This window comes from Chlorocebus sabaeus, chromosome X, assembly GCF_047675955.1.
Source record: "Chlorocebus sabaeus isolate Y175 chromosome X, mChlSab1.0.hap1, whole genome shotgun sequence".
Taxonomy (NCBI): Eukaryota; Metazoa; Chordata; class Mammalia; order Primates; family Cercopithecidae; genus Chlorocebus; species Chlorocebus sabaeus.
Genome location: NC_132933.1, coordinates 133,936,120 through 133,953,553, shown reverse-complemented (window position 1 = coordinate 133,953,553; position 17,434 = coordinate 133,936,120). Strand labels below are relative to the sequence as shown.

At 47.1% G+C, this 17,434-nt stretch overlaps 1 protein-coding gene across 6 annotated transcripts in view; it reads right to left on the bottom strand.

The window, feature by feature from the left end:
* Nucleotides 1-17,434, bottom strand: part of PHKA2 (phosphorylase kinase regulatory subunit alpha 2) — a 90,514-nt gene that overhangs the window by 26,488 nt on the left and 46,592 nt on the right. For all 6 annotated transcript variants that reach the window (XR_496978.3, XR_496977.3, XR_005236375.2 and 3 more), the window contains exons 11-18: nucleotides 15,010-15,105; nucleotides 10,602-10,709; nucleotides 8,189-8,267; nucleotides 5,428-5,562; nucleotides 4,639-4,748; nucleotides 3,349-3,493; nucleotides 3,017-3,095; nucleotides 1,009-1,178 (exon numbers count right to left, since the gene is read on the bottom strand). Coding sequence is in view for 3 of the 6 variants with exons in the window: in XM_007991211.3 (XP_007989402.2) it covers nucleotides 1,009-1,178; nucleotides 3,017-3,095; nucleotides 3,349-3,493; nucleotides 4,639-4,748; nucleotides 5,428-5,562; nucleotides 8,189-8,267; nucleotides 10,602-10,709; nucleotides 15,010-15,105 (922 nt within the window). In the remaining 3 variants the exon portion in view is untranslated. The remainder of the gene's footprint in view (nucleotides 1-1,008; nucleotides 1,179-3,016; nucleotides 3,096-3,348; nucleotides 3,494-4,638; nucleotides 4,749-5,427; nucleotides 5,563-8,188; nucleotides 8,268-10,601; nucleotides 10,710-15,009; nucleotides 15,106-17,434) is intronic.

The following is a 17,434-nucleotide window of genomic DNA, read 5'->3' as shown; positions in this document are numbered from 1 at the left end:
TGTGTGTAGAAGTTTACTGTTTGGAAAAACTTCATCCAAGGAAAAAAAAACTACCGGTCAAGATAGTGTTTACATCTCATCCTCCCAAGATGAACTGTAAGACAGCCTGAAGGATAGCGTGAAGGATAGCAGCCGAAGTCTGGGCTTTTTGTTGTAATTTGTCATGAGTGAGCTAAGCCTTATGGAACTCCCAGTCCTAATTCCAACTACTATCTAAAAGTGAAAAACAGATCACCTCAAAACCTTATACAGAATGAGAAATGTTATATCCATAGGGTTTCATCACTCATATCCAACCAAACCTAGATCATTTTACCACTCCTTTGAAAATTCAAGCAGTATGTTTCTGTCTTCAGAATGTATGTATTATGTGCAAAGTCCCCATTCCTGGCCAGCCACGGTGGCTCCTGCCTGTAATCCCAGCACTTTGGGAGGCCGAGGCAGGCTGATCAGTAGAGCCCAGGAGTTCAAGACCAGCCAGGGCAACACAAGGAGACCCCATCTCTATAAAATGTAAAACAATTAGCTGGGTATGGTGATGCTTCCCTGCAGGCCTATAGTTTTAGCCACTTGGGAGGCTGAGGTGGGAGGATTGCTTGAGCCCAGGAGGTCGAGGCTGCAGTGAGCCATGATCATGCCACTGTACTCCAGCCTGGGCAACAGCGAGACCCTGTCTCAAAAACAAACAACAACAACAACAACAACAACAATTACAAAAAAAAAAAAAGAGAAGAAAAAAAACAAAAAAAGTCCCCATTCCTGAAACTCTTTGTCCTTCTAGGTTTAAAAACATCCCACTTTCAAGGACATCGTTTGTAGTTTCGGTTTTAAAACTGGCATTTTATTCATTTTAATATATGCAAGTTTCAGAAGCCTCTTTTTTGTTTCATTTTTCCTTGTTTTCATTTATCAATCATTGTCTGTATTTGAGTCTTACGGCAATTTTATCACAATGCTAAAGTTTAAATAAATTCAGCGAACTACCCACAAAAGCATTTCAAGCCATACCTTGATTACAGGTGTCTTCCAGATATCCTACCAAATCTGAATCACTATCAGGACTGAAAGTCCCTTCGCTGGCATCATCAAACAACTTCTCATCACAGTCTGGATCCAGGAAAGTCAGATACGTGTAGAACGATGTGGTGAGAAATTCCGAAAGGTTCCCTAATTTTACTCTGCCAAGAAGACACCGGGTTAGGGACACAGGTAGTGTGTGGATAACCTTCCACTATGAATCACTGAGAGACTTCTGCCCAACCATGTGGTGCTTCTGCCGGAATCAATACATATATTACTCTGCAGATTGCCCCATATAAGCGGTCAGCCAAGACATTCAAACAAAAATTCAATAGCAAGTATGAAGCGAACGCGCACAGCATATTAAAAGCCAAATAAATCACACTGACTTCTTACTCCCAACACAAATACGAATCTATTTTACTAAACCAAACAACAGTTTGACAAAACATATCGAGCAAACTGCTTTTAAACGGAACCAACCTATGTTTTTGTTTTGTTTTTCTCCCCCAAAACGACTGGCCCAGAAGCAGTGATTCTCTGGGCACACTCGTTCCATTATTTATGAGTCCCTACCACGAAACACCATCACACAGGGCCAGGGGTGCTATGATGGAAGAGGTCAGGTTCCCTCTAGAAGGAATTCGATGGGGAAGCCATCCCCAGATTGGAGCAGAAGTCCTGAGTGGCCCTATCACTTCAGGCTGGGCACAGTTCCAATGAAACCTGGAAGCTGGGTTTGACAGCCTGGGCTCTGAGGTTCTGCAGGTCCACCCCCACACGCTGGGAGTGATTTCAAGGTGGTTAACCATAATTTTTAAAAAATGAGTGACTTTGCTGTGGTAGCAGTGTCCCTGGGGTGAGAGGATATGAGAAGAAAGGGCGACTTCAACTCCAAAAGTTTTAGCAACTGGCATTCCATCAGGGACCAAACAGAAGCCTCCCTGAGTCCTGGAAAAGCTACACTGGGCTACACGTGAGATTCTCTTTTTTTTTTTTTTTGAGATGGAGTCTCATTCTGTCGCCCAGGCTGGAGTGCAGTGGTATGATCTTGGCTCACTGGAAGCTCCGCCTCCTGGGTTCAAGCGATTCTCCTGCCTCAGCCTCCCGAGTGGCTGGGACTACAGGCGTGCACCACCATGCCTGGCTAATTTTTGTATCTTTAGTAGAGACAGGGTTTTGCTATGTTGGCCAGGCTGGTCTCAAACTTCTGACCTCAGGTGATCTGCCTGCCTCAGCCTCCCAAAGTGCTGGGATTATAGTGTGAGCCCCCGTGCCTGGTCCACAGTGTTCTCTTGGGGCCCTTCTGGTATATCCTAGGGGGTAGAGGGAGATGAGAGAATAGACACTACAGAGAAGACCTCTGCCTTGTGACAGCAGAGGGCACAAAAATGGAAGGGGTATTCCTGGAGGGCAAGCCCTGTATCACTCAAGGTGCTTAAATAATGCCTGGGTGCGTCTGCCCTACTTGGGGCCTGTAAACCAGAAGGGGGCTCATTCCACAGGGGGTGAGGGCACAGTGACCTACGCAGACTCATTCAGGTGCTCTGCTCTAAGGGCTCTAAGGAATTTGCCAAGTCCTGCAAATGAATCTTAAGGTGATAGTATATTCAAGTCGGTGCAAGGAGCGTTTATTGGGCACCTGCCGGATCCCAGGTACTGAGTATTTCTTTCCACACCTTTTAACAGAAACATACACAGAATTCCATACATGCATTCCAAGAACAGACGTTTCAGAGGGACTTGATGGTTCACCTCCCTATGTCTGAGGCCTCCTGGTGCAAGTAAAGCTTAAAAGATACCAGCTGCGTGCTGTTTCAGAGATGAGCCAAGTTTCATATGGGAGACTGGATTAGAGAAGTGTTACCTTCCTGCTTACTCTAAAACTGCATGCTTTTAGGTTCAACAATCAATATGAAAAACGGGACAAGGGCAGCAAAGGACTTTAAGAAAGGTCAGTGCTACTCTTATTATTTTTTTTTAAATCACAAATTACCTGGCTCCTCCAAAATATCCATCCTCTAGTTTTCTAATTGTGGAAAGCACAGCAGAATGAATGTCTGAGCCATCATTTGCTAAGGAAAAAAAAGTGATGAATTAGTTTAGTCTGGGAAGACTTTTTTTTCCCCCTTCTTATGCACTGAAACATTTTCATCAACACCATCTAATTAAAATATTTTTGGCATAGAAGATTCCTGAGAAAAGAAACCAAACTGCTAAGAAGCCCCTTCAGTGCTTAGTTCTGGCCATGGGAGCCATTTTAAACATTTGTAAGAGCCCAAACCACCCCTGGGGCAGGAGGGAGCCTGCCGAAATCCCTGGAGTTACTAAGCATGGTGCGGCTGATGGGGAAGGTGAGCGTGGGTCTGCCCGTCATCCTCCAGCAGGTGCACAGGTAGGCCAGCTCGATCCTTAGCATCTCCACGATCATCTCGTTGTCGAGGGCCAGGTAGAAGTGATGCTGGTCGGTGAACTGAAAGTCAGAAGAGGCTGGGTAAACGGCCACCCTTTGTTTACCTGGAAACACCAGCTGACAACTCAGCTCAGCACTAATCCTGGGGTTTTATTACCAGGCAAGAGGCTCAGTACTGGTTTCAATCCACCCAGCCATGGGGCTGCCCTGCTCAAGATCAGAAAAATCAGTCTGCTGCCTGCCTGGGAGCTGTCGTTGTAGAGTAGAAGGGAGAGGTGCACTGCTAGATTTACTTTCGGCTCCTCAGATGGGGATTTAAGCATCTTGCCCAACACCGCTGTCTCTGAAAGCAAATCAATAACTCCTTAATACCTGCTCCTTCCAGGGCTATGGGTTCGAAAATGCTTTCCAAGTGGGGGCACTGTGAGCAGGTGAGAGGTGGACGCTCTGTTTACCTGATTGATGGCTTTGGTTAATGTCAACTAAAGACACTGCTGCCTGATGTTGAGAACAAATCAAATTGTTCTCTTGGCCTCTGGACTAGTGCATGCTTAGCTCTGGACTGAGATTTGTCACTAAGGGAAATAGCTTGCAAGATTTCAGTGAGCAGCAGGGGCTAGGATGAAACAGAAGCTTGACCCAAGACCCCATGATCAACCCTGTGCCCAGGTAAGTGGGGGCTGTGCCCCACGCTGCCAAAGCGATCCCACTGTTGGTCTTTCTAGCTGCCCAAATGGGTGAAAAACATTTTTATGTACTTCCACAGGACTAGTTTTCTTTGGAAACCAAAGCTCTGCAGATAAGTTCCATAACCAGTACACTCAGTAGCCCAGTAAGTGGGGGTGTGCCCGGAAAATCAGCCTGGCTGTGTGTCACACAGAGGGTCTGACAGCTTGCACAAGGGTCAGAGATGACTGTGATTAGGGGCACAAGGGCTGTGAGTCAAGTGACATGTCAACAGCAAACTTCTAAAGCAGTCTGAATTTCACTAATATTCATGACCGGAAGTGATGGCACACCTGTCTCAATCAGCATTTACTGAGCACCTACTACGGGCAGACTTGTACTAGGCACTGGGTGTCATTTCATATGTCTCTATTTGAACCCACGCACGCAGAATTCTGTCATATGCACAGGAAAAAAGCTTACCAGACAGCAAAGAGAACTTAATAAAAAAAAGATGCTCATTGGCCTGCTCTCCTCACCTGGGGTGTAAAAGTAAAGATTTGGTTCCTAATCACATATAGTTTAGAGGTTCCAAGGACACCAATATGTCGATACGGTCGCCCACTCAAATTCATATTCTTATTTCGTCCTGTTTGAAAAGTAAAAGAGAAATCGGAGTTAGAGGAAATATGGTAACAAGTAATGCAGGCAACTCAGGCTAAGACTGAGCTTATTTCTAGATTAGACAACCCACTTTGGGGCTTAGTTCTTCTACTGCCATAATCCTTCTTTAAAATGGCACGAAGCTGCATATTAAAACAAATCCCACCCCTCTTTTTTTCATGAATGTATATGAACAGTACCCGGTTGGAACTGCATGGAATAAAACTACTAAAAGGACTATAGAATGTTTACCTTTGATTTATTTAGTATTGAGCCATAATAGTAAACAAAGTCAGATTCTAGAAAAAGCATAGAGAACCTCCTCCCATTTTAATGTGTAAATAAGCGTTTTCTGATACTAAAGGTAAATATGAGAAGCATTATCAAGACACAAATGACTTTTCCAATTGTAAATTCTCCAAGGTGGCTCCTTACTTTACAACAGATCTGGTGAATGCTTGGCCACCTGCGATGGTGCCCACTGAACGGGTGTGAGAATATGCTGGTTCGCCCGTTCCTCTTCACATCAAAGCGGTGGAACCACCTGCTTTAGTATTTTGTCCAAGTCTTTAGAACTTATGTATATCACAGTCTCCCTCAGACCCCAAATCTAGAACCGAGATGCCCCCATGCCAAAAAGGCCCAGGTAATTTCCCCAAACCTACCAAGCTTGGCATATATGTGACTAAGAATCCGGCCCGGCTGGACTTGAATTGGATGAATGTCCGCGATACTCTGGACATTCACCCCATGTTTCCTCAACAAGTCCTTAATGTGATTGTTTTCTGCCAAAACAGTAACTGTGAACAAGAACACAGAATGAGCGTTAGCTTATGACTCTTATCTCTTCACATGGACATGTGTTCCTTACTGCCCTCGTCTGCCTGCTGGCATATACATTAGCATGCTCTTCCATGCAATGACTGGCTCTGGAAATGACAGTGTTCGTCCTGCTGCTCCTCCCCATTCTGTCCTTGCCACCTCTCAACAACCTTGATGCCTATTTATCAAGTACCCTCAACGTGCGAGATAGTCTGATAGGAGACTTCTAGAAATTGTCCTCAATAAGTCCCAAGCCAAAATGTCCCATCTCAAGTAATGTCTTGCCTCTCTCTGGGTCTGCATCTATTCTAAACCTGCCTGGTGTCCCTTTTTGTGCAGGGTCAGGAGTGGAAACAGCTCCACTTATGGGATGCCAGAAGCCTGTGCCCCTGCTCCCAAAGGACGGGGAAAAGAAGAGTAAAAGGGGTGCGCCTACTGGCAGGGGATGCTCTGAGGGGACATCCTTCCCTCTAGAGAAAGCAAAGTGGGTCTGTGAGTGGGGATACTGGTGGTAGTGGAGCAGCCTGGCCCATTCAGAACTCCCACACAGGGCCCCACTGGTGGGGAAAAAGCACCCCAGGGCTGGCCTGGGCCCCATCTCTGGTGGGAAAGCCTGGGCACCTGGCTCTCCAGCAGGCAGGGAGCTGACTGTGCCTGGGACCTGGGGGCCCATGGAGGAGGGAGGCCATCACTAGGGACCACCCAGGATCGGCTAGGCTGCACCTGCTGTACTAGTACCGCTGGCCTTCTGAGAAGGGACAGTGCTGTGGCAAAGGGAAGGAGTACAGGGATGGGACTGGAAAAGGGGAGCATGGCCACAGGGAGAAAGGTTGGTGCCATGTCCAGCTGCGGCGGAGCCCTCTGGGAGCTGGAGAGGCTCAGGGCAGTGCAGGATTGACTACTATTAAGTACAATCACAGGCTGGTGGGGCCGGAATGTACAATACATACACATGCAGTTGAGAGCTGAGTGTCACCTCTTTATATTTACACAGCACTTGATGCCTTTTCAAGTATTTTAATATCCATTATCTCACCTGACCTTCACCACAAGCCCCCAGGGAAGCCTTGCATGCTCAACTGGCCAGTTACAGTTGCACGTGGACTGAAACCTAAACTCCCAGGCCCTCCGGAAATGGGAACATCAGCCATGCAGGGCTGGCTGGGTGGCTTCCCTTAACACCTGTCTCTTCTAAAGCTTCCAATGACAGGCATGACTTGACTCCACATTTATCGAAACGCCAGCAGCCACTCTCTGTAGGAGTAACTCCTTTAGTGCAGTGGTTTTGGGGGAGACCTGGGAGCCTCATGATCTGTGCAGCTGGATGTGGCAAAGTTTCTGAAACTGCACTTCCCCTACTCTGTGCCTGACCTTCTGGGAATTTCTACACTGTTCTATTAAACAAATGCTGGTCAACACCCATTAAAGTGTCCCAGACTGCAGCTGGAAAAACAGTCTTAATAGATTCAAGGGAAGAATTAGCAGGACATGCTCTGGCTTAGAGCAGGGACAATGAAGTCCAGCTGGATCAGTACACCTGGAAGTCAGGAATGGGTTCACACCTGCAGCTGCCAGCTGTGGGTCCTTAAGGGAGCGGGTTAACTTCTAAGCCTCGTGTGTAAGGTGGAGATGATGATGGTCATCACAAACTTTACCTAATCAGAATGCTGTGACAGGTGTATCTCATGGCTCTATTGACTGGGTGATATCAGCTCATCTCAACACAGCATGAGTCCCCAAAGCAAAATGAGCCAGTGGCCACAGAGAAATGCTTGTCATTTGTTCAATCACTGTTTTCAACATATGGGTGCGTATGTGCCAATCAACATAGAAACTGCAAGAATGATACGGACCTTGTCATTAAGAAATGTACAGCCTCAGGGGCAATACGGTGTACACACAATGTGCTATGGCATTAGCTGGTGTGCTCTGCAGGGCACAGAATGTTACTGGACTGCCAGCTCCTCCCTAAGAGGGAAGGTAGGAAGAGAACTGCTCCACCCGGGCGCACACCACAGGCCAGGCACTACAGCAAGCACTTTCCCCACTGCAGCCTCAGTACATCTTAGGAAGCCCCAGTGAGGGAACTCAAGTCCTGGCACTCTGAGGCACAGAAGGGTGAAATCACTTGGCTAGGCAGAGGGCAGTAGCAGCCCAGGCTGGTTTCCTCCCTCTCCAGAAGAAGGGCTGGCTGGAGAGGAGGGAGAGGAAAGGTGGACACAGGTGAAAGGCAGAAAGACGTCAGGACTCCAAGGGAGGAATGACCCTCAGTTGGGTTCTGAGTTTTCACCAGACTTAAGCTCTATTTTTCAAAGAATAACGATGACGAAAAATGATAAGCAATGAATCACTTGTGCCCCAGTTGCAATCAAGGTTTATATTCAAGAAAACAATTGCTTTATAGAAAGTCATTTTGTGGTTGGGAAGAATTCTGTTGCCTTGGGAGCCACTGAGTTATATAACGCATCTCACAGAACCGCTACATGCTAAAGCATAGGCACATACACACTTTAAAAAAATTAAACAAGAAATTAGGCAACCATCTGAATTAAAATAACATTGGTTTTACAAAGTTAAATATGAATAGTAAACACGCTCACAAACCTTGTACTACAACATCAGGTTTGACTGAAGTGGAAAATCTTCTATTTAAGGGATCGATTTCACCAGTGGCAAGGAATCCCTATGGAAAAGAGGAGCACTATTAACACCATGAAATATAGATTAACTAAAATTAACCTGAGATGTGAAAATGAAATATTTTGGGGCTCAACATAGTCAAGACTTTTTTCTTTATATTTTTCCAGTCAATTGCTTATTTTCTGTGAAACAGAGTAACGTCATCAAATTGCCACTGATAAACATATTGCATTTTTGCACCTAGCTCTCTAGGGCTCGTCGAATATGCCACCATCTTGTATGAGCAAAAAGAATGATAACCAATACTTTCTGAGCTCTCAGTAACATGCCAGGCATTGTGTTGAGCCACTGTATGTGCACTGTCACACTTATGCCTCCTGACAGGTAGGTACTACTTTTGGGGCTCAGAAAACAACACCCCCAAAATGAAGACCTCAGCAGCAGCCTCAGAAGCAACAGTTTTCCTCTGACCTTCTCCTGCCTCCCTCTCTCAGTCCATTCTTCTGGAGGCGCCACAGAAACTAGAATCCTTCTTCCCCAAGGCAGGCATAGAAACCAGAATCCTTTTTCCCCAAAGCCAGCCACAAAACCTAAAAATATTCTCTGTAAAAACTGGCCATAAAAAATTCCCTGACATACCTTGTTTGGCTGTAGGTCATAAGGGCCCCAGTCCAGGGAGGGTCCTGCCCCACCCCCAGAAGGAAGGAGTTCTGCACAGAAAGGCCTCACTGGGTTTCCCCACTTGGTCCATTAGCATTCGATCAGGCCCTTTTTGTCTAATCACATTTCTACATAGCTGTCCATATTTTGTTGAAACTATGCATAAAAATGGAAAATTTCCCCTAGATTGAAGGCTCCCATGTATACATGTTAAGTACATCTGCATGCCCTTTTTTCTTATTAATCAATCTGCCTCATGTCAGTGATTTTTCATCAAACCTTTAGGGGAACACCTTGGCCCCCACACTACCACCATCACCACTGTACAGGTGGGGAAACCAAGGTAATGAACCAAGGGAAGTGGCTGAGTGGGGACTTGGTCCCCCCACCCCCACTCCCTTGCAAAGTATTCTCTTTGAATATGTACCTCCTTGTACTTTCTACAAATGATCCGAGCCCTAAGAGAGAGGATCAAGGTGTTCTGGGAGTTCTGAGGGGGAACTGGACCTAGTGCTGGGCCCAGAGAAAGCCTTTACATCAGAGAGGAGAAAGCAGGGGAGGGGAGTTACTCGTTTCCCATCTCACTGATACAGAAATCAGAGCTGGATGGTATGGCAGAGATGATCAAGTCCAACCTTTTCATTTTACACATGAGGAAACCGAAGCCCAGAGAGATTAGAGACCTGCCCGGAGTCAGAGAACTAGTGAGAGACAGGGCTGGCTTTCAAAGGAGATATATGCGTTTTCCCTACTGATAAAGACAGGAGTGGAAGACACAGCCCGTACTCCAAGGACATGACCATGACACCGGGGAGTCTTGAAGTACCCGTAAAACAACTGCTCCAGCTCGGCAGGCAGAGTTCCTGAGGGCTGCTTCCACAGTGCTAGCTTTCATCCTGGGCTTTGACACTCTAGGAACCCGGTGGCATGCTGACCCACCGCCCCTTCCGCCTTTACTAGAGCCTGGCAGCCCCTCAGCCCTTCCCTGGGCTCCTTCCCCTCCCTGCCTCCCCGGGTCCAGCCGAAGCACTCAGCTGGGCAGAACCCTCTCAGGAACGATAGCCCATCTGATAAGGTCACTCACACTGAGGACTGGGAGATTCATTTGAGGGGGCTCTAAAGTATTTGCATATTAAAACAAAAGCCTGGGGACAAGTCAATGCTGAACAAAAAGAAAGGAGTCAAGAGGCAGTTGTCTGCAGAAGGAAGAGTACTGCGGGTTGTCCGGGGGAACACCTGACACAAAATTCACCACAGAAAATCCGGCCCACCGCCTCTTTCTGTAGAAATCTGCGGTCCTTGTGCTTCCTGTGCCTAGGACTGGGGCAGGGGCAGCTAGGGGCCAATCAAGTCGTTTCCCAAATCTTTTATCTTCTAGGATCAGATGTGCCAACAATCCTGGCCGAGAAGCTTCCAGCTCCTCTGACCATCAACTGGAACAGATTCTAGCCACAGAGGAGGAATGCTGGCAGGGGGTGAAGGGGAGTGCTGGGTCCTCATGGACCTGAGCTGGTTTAATGGAAATATGGACACACAAGGCCAGGAGTCAAGGCCAGGAGTCAAGCCCTGTAGCCAACACGGTCCAGTTGACCTTAAACGCATGAAGATGCAAAAGACATCCACACACACCCCTGGCAGAGAGTCCCTATGCCCTTCCGGGGTTCCCTGCACCTTCAATCACATGATTTCCAGTCTGCGAGGCCATTAAGCTCCCTACCTCTGCCAACAGCGAGCTGAGGATGTACAAGGATTGGCCCCACAGATGAGGGACCTTCCCCATAGGAACTCGGTCTACCGTGTGAGGGTTCTTGTACTCTTCATCTACCTGGAGAGAGAGACAAATCCAAAGTCAGAAAGTCAGAGGATAAAATGGCCACAATACCTGACCCTGGGAAGTGTGCTGAGGATTTATGAAATGGTACTCATCCTCCAGGCCAATTCTGTGCAGGCGCCAGGAGGTTGGGGAGCAAGCCCCTTCCTCAGGGCTGCAAGGCTATAAAGCAGCGGAGGTGGAAGTCAAATTGCAGGCTGGTTCTGGACAAACGCTCTTCCTACAGGCACACGCAAGGCCACCAGCACCGGATGCCTGGCCTGCCTGCTTTGTGCATGGCTCTGGCCATGGGAACTGTCATGGCTCATGCTTACATTTGGCTGCATGATGGGTGAAATGATGGAAAACATCAGCCTCCAGCTGTGGTGGTGCATCACTGGAGCCATCCCTAGGGGTTTATAAACTGTGCGCCTAATGCAAGAGAATCGCCAGAAGGTGGCACTATTTGCCGAGGAAAACCACTTGGACTACTAGCCTGCAACCCCTCCTTCAGGGCCTCAAAAAGCTGAACCCACTGGGGGGCTTCTGTCTCAGTAAAATATACGTTGGTGTTCTTTCTGGAGGACAGGGCTGGCTGCACATTGTAAGCTAGTCTGCAACTTTCTCTCTTCTAAACTCCATGCTGGACTTAGACATTTAAGTCATCACGTCATTGGTTGGGGGTAATGTCAGTGACCACTTTTTTTCTTCCAGAAAACATAAGTCAACCAAAGGAAATAGGAAACATCCTTCTCCCAAGGGGAACATCACACCATGAGGGGACTCATCTTCTGCTTGCAGATTAATCAATGATGTTATTAACATATTTAGTTAAATTTTAAATTTTTTCAATAGTGGTAAACATTAAGAAAAACTTAAGTGCATGAACTGAACAGAATTAAATGTCATTAGTGATCAAATAATCCAATAGGATAATAGTGTGGAAGGAGATTCTCCAAAATGTCATAATCTTTGAGTGGTAGAATTAGAAATAATGTTTTCTTCTTTCTACAGAATCCTAGATGTTTTATAGTGTACAGAATTACTTGTATGATAATCAGATAGTATGTTAAAACTACTTGAAATGTAAATCGTGTTAAGAAAGACTGAAAGGTTGGGCATGGTGGCACATGTCTGTAATCCCAGCACTTCGGGAGGCTGAGGTGGGCAGATCACCTGAGGCCAGGAGTTGGAGACCAGCCTAGCCAACGTGGCGAAACCCCATCTCCACTAAAAATACAAAAATTAGTCAGGCATGGTGGTGAATGCCTATAATCCCAGCTACTCAGGAGGCTGAGGCAGGAGAATCACTTGAACCTGGGAGGCAGAGGTTGCAGTGAGCCGAGATTGCGCCAATGCACTTCAGCCTGGGCGACAGAGTAAGACTGTTTCAAAAAAAAAAAAAAAAAAAAAAGAATGCAGATATCTGGCAAGGTGTCCAGTTTACAAGACAGCCTGGTTTTGCACTCCACCCACCCATGAGCCACCTCCTGCCCTGCATGGAGGTGTCCCTCTCCGCCTCTCTGCACACTGGTCCTTCCGAACTGCCCACAGGTCCTCAAAGGTGCCATGCTTTTGCTGCCGCCTCTGCTGTGGCTGCCCTCCATCTCATGGACCAGCTTTTCTGGCCCCCGCTAACCTGCAAGCTCACAGGGACAGAGCTGGCGCTGTGGCCACCCTTGTGCCCTAGTAGCTAGCCTGGTGCCTGGCATAGAGCGGCTGCTCAATCCATGTTTGCGGGGACACTTTCACTGGTCTCCAGCTGTCCACGGAGGGCCTTGTGGTGCCCTGCGCAAGCACATCCGGCTGAGGAAATGAGTGGGGCTCACATCCAAGCTGCATGCCACCCTGGCCCAGGGCTGCGGCTACCCTGAGGCCCTTTATCTAATTTGCACACAGGTGCCACATGGGCCTGTGGTGGCCCTGTGTCCAGAAATCCTTCCCAGTGGTCTCTACATGTTAATGATGTGACTAATGAACCTTCCCAGCTGTCAACTGGAAGGAGCCAATACAAAATGCAATCAGTGTCAAAGAGTGCAAAATCGGTGCCTAGCACACCAGCGTGAACATGCTGAGGACACTGTAATGACAAGCAGAAACCCAAAGGTCAGTGTGGAGTTTAGAAGAGAGAAAGTCACAGAGTAATTTTTTCAATGTGTAGTCAGCACTGTTCATCAGCAAGAAAGAAAAGGGTAGCTCTTAACACCTGGCATTTACCAGAGTCAGTAAAACATCCCTCTAGTATAACTGGACGGCTCTTCTCTACCACAGAATAAGTAAAATCACCCTGAAGGCATTTATTTTCCCTTGCTCTGCTTCCAGGTTCCAAATGACTTCTCATTACCAATTCTGTTTTCCCCAATGCCTCAGTACTGGGAAAGGAGCGACCTGAATGGGGATATGAACATGTGGCTGCTGGAAGGTACCAGCCCCCACTGCCAGCCCCGCGCCAACCCACACACTGTAGTATGTGTACTAAAAGGAATGCATTTATTTGCAGGGGATCTAGGCTGAGGACACTTAGAGGGAACACAGCCCTAGCAAGCTCCGTAGACTGATCTGCAGAGTGAGAGAAGACTAGTTCCTCTCCAAAGTCTGGCCCTTAACCCTGGAACAAAATCAGTCCTGAGAGAGCTTGGATGACGTGGACTGTTGGTTCATGTTGGGTTGAGGGGCCATCAACATTCCAGAGCTCAGGGCTAAGGGTCCAGGCTGGTGGGGCTTGGTGAGCCCACCTGGAGCAAGCAGCCACCTCAAGGGACCCAGTGAACCAGATGGGCTGATATAAATGCAAAAAACTGAATGCTTCCGGCAATGGCACATTCTACTTCTCATGGAAACTCCTTCCTTTGATTTTCTACTTGGTTTAACTGGTTCAGTGATCTAACACATAATAGTTCCTTTTAGATGGAAATATGGCCCAAAGTGATACGCGGTGGTACCTATTTTGCCCTAACGATCAAGTATCAGATTCCCTTAAAATGTATTTTCTATGGAAAAATAAAGAAGCCCACTATACTATTGCTTTCAGAAGCCTAGTGAGAGCATCCATTGTGTAGATACTTCCATTACACAGAAATGGATCACCCATTAGGAGGCAGTGTGGGGTGGGGGCAAGACCCTGAACCTGGGGTCTGGCCCCAGGGCGGAGCCCAGTGCTGTGTGAGCTCTGACAGGTTCCACAGCCTCTCCGAGCTGAGGCAGACACTTTAAAAGGCCATGCCAGTCCTGTGGCCATGTGTGTGGGGGCCTGATTCAACCACAGAACACCTAAACCCAAGTCGTTGTATGCCAGGCCTCTGCTGGCTTATGACCTCCTCCAGGCCTTGGCAGTTTTGGGGAAGACACTGCCCTCTGAAGGCCTTTTCATCCCACAAACACAATAATAAAGCCCTGAGGCACCAAAAGCATCCAAGGGACAGCCTGGAACCAAGAATTCTTCTCTTCTAACCATGAGATACTGACAAATCTTCCTGCCAAGATAATAGGTCCATCACAACCCAATTTAGGAAACTTGATAGAATAAAACTATGTTTGGGCATTTTCTTGGAACTGGACTGTTTTTCTCTCCCTGATGTAGAATGGCTTCTAACTGATTCTGAAATCTAGCTTGCAAACTGTTTGAATCAAAGGAAGAGATTCTCAATACCCCTGCACATTGGGCTTCGTGTGTGGAAGTGTGTAAGAACACAGTGTACAACAGGGGTTTACGCTCTTCAGAGAGCCTGTGTCAGGACTGCGGGGAGGGACAGGTATCATTTGAAGGTCTTCAACTGCTGCCTCCCCGTGATACCCATGATCAAGCATGTTCCACATATTTTTCCAAAGCCATGATTCCTTGGGATAGACCGGACACTACCTAGGGCTTTTTTATTTTTTAATTTTTTTGAGATGGATTCTTGTTCTGTAGCCCAGACTGGAGTGCAGTGGTGTGATCTTGGCTCACTGCAACCTCCACTTCCTGGGTTCAAGTGATCCTCCTGCCTCAGCCTCCCACGTAGCTGGGACCACAGGCATGTGCCACCATGCCTGGCTTTTTTTTTATTTTTATTTTTTAGTAGGGATGGAGTTTCGCCATGTCAGCCAGGCTGGTCTCAAACTCCTGACCACAAGTAATCCACCCACCTCAGTCTCCCAAAGTGCTGGGATTACAGGCGTGAGCCACCGTGCCCAGCCTACCTAAGGCTTCTGAAACCACGTTTGGAGAAAAAGTATTCATTAGATCGAAAAAGGGGATAAAGAATACCAACAGGCCAAGCAGTGAGTCACTTATTTCTAGATAAGCAGTGCAAATGGCCCCCTGCCACTGGGTTACCTTGTTAGGCGGGACAGCGTAGAGTTCCGGCACCAGGCGGATCCCATTCTTGCCTCTGATGAGTATTCCCTCCAGGGCCTCTCGGTACTCTTGGACCTGGAAAACAGTCCCATCATCCATGGCAGGAAGGAGGTCTGGTCATGAATGCTGTAACAGCAGTGCAACATAGAAAAAAAGCTCTCATGGCAACAGATGAGAGTTCAGACACAGGGCAAAGAAATGCACAAATACCCTCAGCTCCAGCAGTGCAGGAGGCCCACTTACAGTGTTAGGAGAAGCTAAACATGATCGGCTGTTCCTCTCAGGAGTGTGTCTAAGCTCAGTCCTGCCTGTCACGCTTCCAGAAAGAGAGACAGAGCACCCATCATGCAGTAGCTGTTTCTTCCCCAAAATTCCTCTAGTAGTCATATCTACACCGTGTGTCAGATGTCCTTCATGTTCTGTCTTTAATCCATCATGTAATTATTTCATTCTTAACCCCTCATATATTTAAATTTTGTCTCAGCAACTGGATTATAAACTTCTTGTGGGGGAAGCTGTATCTTAAGCGGTGTATCCTATTTCCATCTCTTGTTAAGTTTTCTACTTAAGAGGCATTCATGACTATTCAGCCATAAGAAAAGAATAACATTCTGTCATTTGCAGTAACGTAGATGGAATTGGAGGTCATTGTGTTAAGTGAAATAAGCCAGGCACAGAAAGATGCTGCATGTTCTCACTCATGTGTGGGCACTAAAAAAGTTGACCCCATATTAAAAATGTCATTGGGCAACAAGTGTGAGAGACAGCAAAGGTGTAGTAGGGCAGTAGATTTCATGAGGCTTAATCAACAAGATGCTGAACACAGTCATTTTCCTCTCCTGGTTTTCTTCCCCCCATCGTTGTTAAGCCTATTCACAATTGAAATTCTAAGTCAATTCTTTTGAGATCTTTCCATTCTGGGATAAAATGACAGAAAACCTAAGATAATCACTGAAGCCTAAGAGAAAGCATCAACAGTGGGGAAATATTAACACTTCCAGCTGACTGCTGGTTCTGAAGCCCCCCAGCATTCCTGAGCAGGAGAGCTTTCAAGAGCTAAAATGGATCTCTGATTGCGTATCCCCACCCCCACCAAACGTGATCAGAACCAGTTGAAAAAATGGCAAAGCATCTGTGATGTCAGTCATCCATGTAAGCTTCACAAGGCCAGGTCAGTTCTGTTCAACGAAGTATGCTCAGGGCTCAGCACAGAGCATGGTACCAAGTAGAAGCTAAAGAGGTAGGTCTTGAACAAATGAGTGTTGCATCAGCAAATGTTTACTAGGCACAGGGACTATACTCGTGAACTGGAGAGAGATGGCCTCTACCAGGGTCCTTTGACAGGTAAGTGGGAGATACAACATAGTGTGACCCATGCTGTTATAGTTGTGGGGCGCAGGGGCACCTGCCCCAGCTTTTAGGGTCAGAGAAAGCTTTCTGAAACAAGACACACTTACATTGAACCAAGGGAAGGGGGAGGGGCAATTGGGGAAGAAAAGAATGTCCTAGGCCTTTGAGAAGAGAGGAGGGCACATGGCCTGTTTGAAGGACTGAAAGGACTTCAGTGTGCTTGGATCACAGAACTCAAAAAAGCAGCACTAAGAAATGAGGCTAAAGGGGTGAAAGCAGGGATCAGATCATATGGAACCCCACAAAACACATGAAGTGGTTTTCAAGCAAGCTTTCAAGCAAGGAAGTAGCATAACCTAATTTGCCTTTTAATAAGATCACTCTGGCATGGGTGAGAAGAATGGAAACAGCAGGGAGCCAGGCCGGAGGTTGAGATTCAAGTTAGGAGGCTGTTACATGAAGTAAGATGTTATCCAAGAGCACCCCAAACTAGGGTTAAAGACAGCAAACCACTGGCTGATCTGGAAAGAACAGCAGCAACAGCAAAACCTGTCTGTGATGGACTGTTCTTGCTAGACCCCAGTGAACCATGCCTCCTAGTACTCATGCCCTTGTCTAGTCCCCTCCCGCTTGAATATGGGATGGCCCTACCAACAGAATGTGATGAAAGTGACATTTTGTCAGTTCCGGGCCTAACACTTAAGGAAGCTTGGCAGCTTCTGCTTTTGTGGTCTGGGGGGGAAAACAACCAACACGTAAAACTAATGGCCCAGAGACTACAATATTGTGAGAAGCCCAAGCTAGCCATGTGGAGGAGAACCAAGGCCTCAGCCAACAGCACAGCTGAGCTCCCAGTGTCAGCTGCTAGCCAGCATCAATTGTCCATGTGAGTGAGGCCATTTTGGAAACAGATTCTCCACTTTCATGGAACCATCCCAGCTGACAGCAGGTAAAGCAGACACAACCTGTCCCTGCTGGGTTCTGCCCAAATTGCAGAATCATGAGCAAATAAATAAAATAGCTGTTGCTTTAATTCACTCAGTTTTGGGAAAGT